The 8,239-nt window shown below is 46.3% G+C and overlaps 1 protein-coding gene across 4 annotated transcripts in view; it reads right to left on the bottom strand.

The window, feature by feature from the left end:
* Positions 1-61: 61 nt before the first annotated feature.
* Positions 62-8,239, bottom strand: part of LOC112246684 (obscurin-like) — a 55,393-nt gene continuing 47,215 nt past the window's right edge. For 2 of the 4 annotated variants that reach the window (XM_042322969.1, XM_042322970.1), the window contains exons 55-70: positions 8,142-8,219; positions 7,759-7,931; positions 7,547-7,573; positions 7,295-7,447; positions 7,146-7,191; positions 6,953-7,021; positions 5,034-6,795; positions 4,780-4,911; positions 4,568-4,690; positions 4,195-4,362; positions 3,945-4,050; positions 3,482-3,721; positions 3,021-3,238; positions 2,769-2,865; positions 1,014-1,163; positions 62-849 (exon numbers count right to left, since the gene is read on the bottom strand). In XM_042322969.1, the coding sequence (XP_042178903.1) occupies positions 669-849; positions 1,014-1,163; positions 2,769-2,865; positions 3,021-3,238; positions 3,482-3,721; positions 3,945-4,050; positions 4,195-4,362; positions 4,568-4,690; positions 4,780-4,911; positions 5,034-6,795; positions 6,953-7,021; positions 7,146-7,191; positions 7,295-7,447; positions 7,547-7,573; positions 7,759-7,931; positions 8,142-8,219 (3,723 nt within the window). In that variant the 3' untranslated portion in view covers positions 62-668. Of the gene's footprint in view, positions 850-1,013; positions 1,164-2,768; positions 2,866-3,020; positions 3,239-3,481; positions 3,722-3,944; positions 4,051-4,194; positions 4,363-4,567; positions 4,691-4,779; positions 4,912-5,033; positions 6,796-6,952; positions 7,022-7,145; positions 7,192-7,294; positions 7,448-7,546; positions 7,574-7,758; positions 7,932-8,141; positions 8,220-8,239 lie in introns of those variants that run through there. The other 2 variants (XM_042322971.1, XM_042322972.1) reach the window with 2 other exon arrangements.

Below are 8,239 nucleotides of genomic sequence, written 5' to 3'. Positions count from 1 at the left end.
CTTTCAGTGCATACATCACCTGTCACAAGGTACAGGAATACTCAATGAAATCAAACGATCATCAAAAATGCTTGATTTACTCATGATCTTATTCTCCATTTATACAATATAACAAGACAATTGAAAACATGTAAAACATTGCAATCGTGTAAATATTTCACTCCTAAATATCTATACAGTGTATATTTAAATATCTGTCTATATGTATCTACCGATAGGGATTTCAACGTTCCTCTCTTTGTGAGACAAAGCTTTATGCTGGTAGGGGCCCTTGCTATGCTTTGGGCACATGAACCCTCTTATCTGTCACTTTGGCTAATAAATCACAAAATCTACAAATCTAGCTCATGAAATATTAACTTTTGTCATGTCCAATGCCGCAAACTCAAAGGAACAATGTTTTCACGTTTTCAAACTCGTGCAACTGTATTTGCATAAAGCACCTAACTAAACATTTCCCTGATATCATGACGCTGTAATTCAACCAAAGCCAAACTCATTCAGACAAACACTTAACTTTAGACAGCCATTAATACATACACATTTGACCAGTTTCCATTTTAGGTTAACATTTGTAAGACATCACATATTTGTAACCAGGATCTGGGCTATGAAGAGGCATCCAAGTCCAGTTCATGTATTTCATAACAGTCTACTGGAAGAGCAGATCAATGGAAGAACGGGCCTTGCAGCTTGGTGCGGACCTGGTCTCGTTTCACCTGTCTCTCCTTGAGGAAGGCCTGCAGCTTGTCGGTGGAGAAACACAAGATGGAGTCTCTGTGTTTGGAGGTGGCCCACTCACCCCGTACCCACGGGATCTGGAGGCACTCAGCCGCTGAGGGTCTGGCCCTGAGGAAACACATCGTAAAAATTCCGAAATGGTTGGTTCTGGTTGTTGTAATGTTAACACCACCAATCAATTACCCCTCAATGAAACAACTTTGGGTGTACCTTGGCTATCTCAAATAATAAGTATAGAACCTGGTTGGCTAAGATGTGGCCAATGGACTCACCAGGCGTTGTTGCTCAGTGTGTTCTTCATGAAGGTGATTGCTGCCTCTGACAGGCCAGGGTAGCATCGGCCAAACTGGATCTTCCCCTTCCGGATGTTTCTGTCCCTCTCCCAGTTGAGGTCTGAGTGGAACGGGCTATCTGCACTCAACCTAGATGGTTAGAGGGAGGATACATCAGAGGACAAAAAGAGGAATTACATGGCAGTATTACTCTACACTGAGTATACAAAACATTAGGAACACCTTCCTAATATTGACACAAACCAGTGCTCTGGCACCTACTATCATACCCCCTTCACCATCTGAATGGCACACATACAGTACCTTGCAAAAGTATTCATCCGCCTTCCTATTTTGTTGCATTACAACCTGTAATTTAAATGGATTTTTATTTGGATTTCACATAATGGACATACACAAAATAGTCCAAATTAGTGAAGTGAAATGTAAAAAAATAATAATAATAATAATTGTGCGTGCATATGTATTCACCCCCTTTACTATGAAACCCCTAAATAAGATCTGGTGAAACCAACTACCTTCAGAAGTCACATAATTAGTTAAATAAAGTCCACCTGTGTGCAATCTAAGTGTCCCATGATCTCAGTATTTAATATACACCTGTTCTGAAAAGGCCCCAGAGTCAGCAACACCAGTAAGCAAGAGGCACCACCAAGTAAGCGGCACCATGAAGACCAAGGAGCTCTACAAACTGATCAGGGACAAAGTTGTGGAGAAGTACAGATCAGGGTTGGGTTATAAAAGAATATACACAATTTGGAACATCCCCCAGAGCACCATTAAATCCATTATAAAAAAAATGGAAAGAATATGGCACCACAACAAATCTGCCAAGAGAGGGCCGCCCACCAAAACTCACAGACCAGGCAATGAGGGCATTAATCAGAGGCAACAAAGAGGCCAAAGATAACCCTGAAGGAGCTGCAAAGCTCCACAGCAGAGATTGGAGTATCTGTCCATAGAACCACTTTAAGCAGTACACTCCACAGAGCTGGGCTTTACGGAAGAGTGGGCAGAAAAAAAGCCATTGCTTAAAGAAAATAATTGCTGTACACCAGCAGAACCCATCCAACTTGAAGGAGCTGGAGCAGTTTTGCCTTGAATGGGCAAAAATCCCAGTGGCTAGATGTGCCAAGCTTACAGAGACATACCCCAAGAGACTTGCAGCTGTAATTGCTGCAAAAGGTGGCTCTACAAAGTATTGAGTTTGGGGGGGGTGAATAGTTATGCACACTCAAGTTTTGTATTTTTGTTTAGTATTTTTGTGTTATTTCTTGTTTGTTTCACAAAAAAATATTTTGCATTTTCAAAGCAGTAGGCATGTTGTGTCAATCAAAAGATACAACCCCCCCCTCTATTTTTATTCCAAGTTGTAAGGCAAAAAAATGGGGAAAATGCCAAGGGGGTGAATACTTCACCAGCCACTGTACACAGTACATGTCTCAATTATCTAAAGGCTTAAAAATCCTTATTTAATTAACCTGTCTCTTCCCATGTATCTACACTGATTGAAGTGGATTTAACAAGTGACATCAATAACAGATCATATCTTTCACCTGGATTCACCTGGTCAGTCTATGTCATGGAAAGCACAGGTGTTTTTAATGTTTTGTCTACTCAGTGTTTTGTATATAAGATCAAACTGACACATCCTGGGCAATCGGGGCTCTAAACATTCAGAGAAGTGTAATTACTGCTAAATAAATTAATCCTCATGTGTCTTTCTATACTTACATTATAAAAGCTAACACCCCAATAGCCCAGATGTCAGTCTCAGGTCCGACTCCTTGTCCGTCAAGGATTTCCGGAGCTTTAGGAAGGACAATGTAAACTGACAAAACATGATAGAGAGAACATTCTTCATAAGAGTTTTACATTACATAACATTTCCATCTGTAGTGCCAGTTAATATATAGTTGTGTTCAACACGTCATCCTTCCCAGTCATCCTTCCTGGTAATCGTCCCAAGTTATCCTCTTGCTGTACCTTTCTCTTGTCCCTGAATATGCTCTATGTTGAGTGTCTGTCCGGGCGTGAAGGACTGAGCGGAGCCCAGGTCTACGATCTTCAGCATGTTGCAGTCCGTCACCAGCATGTTGTCTGACTTGAGGTCCAAGTGGACAACGCGGCGGCCGTGCAGGTAGTCCACGGCACTCAGGATCTGAGCAAGCAACTCTGCTACATGGAGCTCAGAATACAGGTCTCTGTTTGGGGGAGGGAGGGTGGGAGGGACGGAGGGAGGGAGGTGAAGTATAGTCCCTTTTTGTTTATATAAAACCCATCTTCTGCATGTGGTTTTCACTAACCACCATTGATACTCTGTAAGATGTAGGTCCCCTTAGCCAGCTAACACTACAAACCAACACACACACCACCACCAAACACTACTAAGTAACGTCGTAATGTAAAGCAGGCAGCGATCATATTCAATGGTGTGTCTGTCTGACCTCTCAGCCAGGTTGTAGAGCAGCTCTCTGCCGGCACACAGCTCTTGGATGAGCACCAGGTAGTAGGGGGTTATGTACGCTGTGTGCAGCTGCACCAGGTTGGGGTGGTTGAGCCTCTTCAGCAGCTGGTACTCTCTGAGCACCAGCTGTCTCTTCTCTGGCCTGCAGGGGGTGATCTTGGCAGCAAACAGCTGTTGGCTCTGGCTGTCCTGACACTGGGTCACCACGCTGAAACGGCCCCTGATACGGACAAAATGTTGCAAGTAGTGGTGAGAGACATTGCACACACATCTGTCTAGGCTACTTTCAGGCATGGAGTAAAGATGTGTCATAACTTTTAGAAAAATATGTGTATGCTGTTGTGCAAGGGTTTACATTTTAATTTAGATATGCTAAATTTGTACACATTTACGTTGTCCATAAGAAACTGCAACTTTCCTAACCCGGTATAGATATTCAGTACCTGTTGATCTCCGAGAGGAAGCTGTAGGTCTTGTGGCTAGGTTGACCTCCTGACCTACTGCCCTTTGAACCTGGGGACTCTGTCTGGATGAGGGGAATGTGGGTCTCTGTAGTTCAAAGGAGAAGTATTATGTCTGGCCACACACTCAACAAGGGAGAGGGAGCACTAAAACAGAACATCAAAGACTTTCACCAATAAACATATACATTTACGTAAGGAAATCAAAATTCTATATTTAGAATTTTCTTGCCTTCCGGATGGGTTGCCATAACAACAGGTGGAGAAGGGTCACTAAAAGGTCCTGTGCCTGTCTTGATGATGCAGCCAACCCTGAACACGTATCCTGCTCCTCTGGGTAAGTCCTTCACCACGTAGCAACTGTCTGTCACCTCCTTCGACAGGAGCTTCCACTCCACACCTGTGGCAGCACAGAGTAAAGACGTTTCAAATATTTAACGTGCAACATGTTGAGATCGTCATCATCAGTTGCCCACTCCAGTAGATAGTGTTGTTAACAAGATAAACTTGTTAAGTTTAGCGTAGCTTCACTTCACCTGGACATATCCATTTTTGTACAAAATTGAAATATTCTGTGTGATCTGTAAGCAGTGGTTTTTTTTTACCATCTGTGCTGTACTGAACACTGTAAACCACTGGGTGGCTGGACTGCATTGGTCTCCATACCAGCAGAAATCCACCTGCCTCCAACTGGTGCACATCAGGCCTGGTGGGGCGGATAGGCATTTCTGGAGAGAAAACAGAAAGACACATTTAGAATTGCAGAGAGACAGTATCCTGCTGAATATATTGTAAATTGAATCTATATATACTTGACCTTTGTTCTTTTTGAATGCAGGTATTTTGGGTATTTTGAAGGAGAAGAACTTGGATTTCTTTTTTGGGCTCTCCAAGCCAGGGCTTGCCTCTTGCTCAGGCGGAACAGGATATGAACCCTTTACAATCGGCCCTGCATCACACCAAGAAACAGAAAGATTCAGATTCACCAGAACTAACTGAAAAAAGGTTTCCACCTCATGAGTGAGATCTCATTTTAAAAAGTGTACTAAACAAAATTGTACGGTAGCTCACCTCCCTTCGTTAAGTCCTCCTTGCTGGACGATTTAGTGAACAGCTTGGTGAGGCTAGAGGCTGATGCCCTCATCTTTTTCTTTAGTGACATGGTGGGGGTTTGGGGCTCCAATTCCCCTAGTGTGGGTCCCTGCTCCGCGCCCTCCAATTGGGAGTAGGAATTCCCTGCCCAGGACTGTCTGCGGAACAGATTCATTAACCCAACTTTGGGTGACATCCTAGGAGACTTCCCCGTGGGCGGTTTGGCCTCGAGAGCCGGTGTGGACGCATGCCTCTGGAGTCGTGCCTTTGTGTCTCTGGCCCTTGGGGGCCTCTCTGGGGCCTTGATGGACAGACTGGGACAGGGTTTCACCGGCAGAACCTTCCTCTCTATCGCACCCTTATTTCTGTCCGTTGGGTTCTGGTTGGGGTGGGTTGTCCTTCTCGGTGGGATCTGAAGTTGGCCTTGCCGGCGCTGGGGCTCCTGCTCAGCATCCTCAACCTCAGATGCCTGGAGCAGGGAGCAGGGGGATGGGGTGATCAGGGGCTCCTCCTGGTCATCATACTCATCCCCTGCTCTCCCTCTATGTGTGGCAAAAGGGCGGCCGTGGGACATATCCTCACAGGAGCCCAGCCTGCTGGAGGCCTCAGAGCCATGCTCGAGGATGAAGGACTCAGCCAGGGAGCCCTGCGAGCCAGCCAGGTTCTCCACTTCCTCCTCCCCTGGTCTCCCCTGCTCTGGCATAGGGCTCCTTTCTTGACCAGCATGGGGCAATTTTGCACCCAGTTTCTGAAGCTTGGCTATAAGCTGTCCGGGAGCCACTGCCACTGAACCTCTTCTACCTTTGATCTGGGGAGGGGCAATGACTAAGCTCTTATCCTCCTCTTCATCAGTGAAATCCTCCTTAAGACTCAAAGCACCTTCCTCTTCTCTGCGTTTGGTGGATCCTGGTGAGCGTTGTGAGTAGTCGTCCAACGACCTGCTCCTCCTGTGCGGGGGTGCATTGTGCGAGAGGCCGACCCCGCTGTCGACGGAGTAAGACTTGAGCATGGACGACTGCAAAGACCCTCGCCTTTGCCCGTGATTGGTATCTCCCTCGTCCTCCATGTACTCAATGAGCGGCTCGTTAAGGCGGCTCGAGAGGCTGCTGCGGTGCGGTTTGCGGCCCCTCTCCTGTTTTTTGGCCTGGAACTTGTCCCTGAGGGTCATGTGGCGGGCGGACATGGGCGAGAGCTGCGCGGAGCTTTCATAGAAGGTGCTGTGGATCAGGCTGCTCCTGGCGATGCGCCCTTCTTCACTCCCGGAAACAGAGCTGTCATCACCCTCGGAGAAGTACAAGGATGGGCTGCTGTCTCGGCTGACCCTCCTCTCCCTCTGGGGGGTTGGCTGCCTGGAGGTGTCCGAGGACCCTACGGACTGCCTGCTTATGCTCCTTTCTAGCACGATCCTCTGTCCTCCCATCTCCTCTTCCTCCATGATCCTCTCCTCCTCCTCTTCGTCCAATTTAAGCTTGGCGAAGGGCTCAGGGATCCTGGCTCTCTTCATGAGGAGATTGAAGTCTTCCTCCTCCTCATCTTCATCCTCCTCTGTGGTGGTGCAGTGGTGGAAGAAGTCCCAGGCGTCGGCCTCGTCGTACTCCGAGGAGGAGCCGCTGCTCATTGAGGTGCTGCTGGGCTCGTGGGGGTCCCGCGGGGCTGTGACAGAGGTCTCCCGAGGAGGCGCATCGAGCAGCTCTGGGATGGACCTCAGGGTGAGGACCGAGCCCAGGCAGGTCAGAGAACGCTGGGTTACGGGGGGAGATAACGCAGGTGAAAGAGAAGACAGCACAGTCATACAAAGCTGTCAAGAGACAGTTAAGAAAACACTGGATATACTGCATAAAGAGAGAGACAAGACTGCACTGGACAGAGTTGACAGTCTGCAGGTCTCATTACTGTACCTGCCATTTCGTCCTTGAGATAAAGACTTTCAGAGCCCTTGTGTTGATGTCATCAGTTTCATTCTCGCTCTGACAGTGTAATCAAAATGACAGAATTTGTTAGGCAAGAGTAATTGTTTTTCCTCCATTTATTTCACTCGTCTCCGTCAACCCTGGCTGAGACATACCAGTAAACAAATTGTATAATTCTTACCTGGAACCATTCATGCCCCAGACACTCAAATGCAGTTGGTCGCTTTCTGAAGAGAGAACAAATAATTTAGAGTTTTTTCCATATGATATATTTTTACGGCGAAGGTGGGGGGGGGGATCTTTATTAATTTCAAGGGTTGTGTATCTTACTCTGGGTCTGGCTGCAGGACCATGCGGAGGAAGTCCTGGGCCTCTGTGCTCCTGTAGGTGAGGTCAGGTGCGTCCCAGTTCAGTGTCCCCTCCCCCACCCTCAGCAGAGTGGCCCGGTCCGTCTCCCCCACAAACGGACAGCGGCACATCAGACTGCCAGGACACAGCATGATTTCACCGGTCAACGCTCACTCGCATTACATGTATGATGACAATCTAATATATAATATCAAACCTCAAATCAGTACTTACCATAAATACGCCACAACACCAATGGACCTAACAAAGATAAGACATTTCTGTAGTGATAAATCATCACATTGTACCTTCACATCAAATCAAATCAAAATTTATTTGTCACATACACATGGTTAGCAGATGTTAATGCGAGTGTAGCGAAATGCTTGTGGAATGTCACGAACAGTAGCATAGATGTACTGAAACAGAGAGTACATTTAGCTTACCAGATGTCACTTGCTATAGTGACAGGGTCTTGATGTATGATCTCAGGTGCTACAAACTCTGGAGTGCCAAACTGGCTATACTGGTGTCTGGAAGTGTCCATCTCTTGACAGAAGCCAAAGTCACAGATCTTGATCTCCTCTCTGGGTGGAAACACCATCAGGATATTGTCCGGCTGTGTGAATTACAGACAGTGGGTGAGGGAACATAGTAGTAGAATTAATAAAGCCTGTTCTATTCATTCTATTTCTATGTGAGGGAATTGATCATGTCATGTGAATGACCATTCTGAATTGTTTCAATGCACACAAAACAAAATGTATGTATTAAGAATCAAATGAAATATACCAACTGCTTTATGAATATGGATGTAGGAAGAGCTTACTTTGATGTCCAGATGAAGAATGTTCATGCTGTGGATGTGACCAACTCCCTCCAGGATTTGCTGAACGTACATCTGCACCTGGTACATCATACGGGCAG

This window comes from Oncorhynchus tshawytscha, linkage group LG06 (assembly GCF_018296145.1).
Source record: "Oncorhynchus tshawytscha isolate Ot180627B linkage group LG06, Otsh_v2.0, whole genome shotgun sequence".
Classification (NCBI taxonomy): domain Eukaryota; kingdom Metazoa; phylum Chordata; class Actinopteri; order Salmoniformes; family Salmonidae; genus Oncorhynchus; species Oncorhynchus tshawytscha.
The sequence above is the reverse complement of the archived record's forward strand: the minus strand, read 5'-3'. Positions and strand labels throughout refer to the sequence as shown.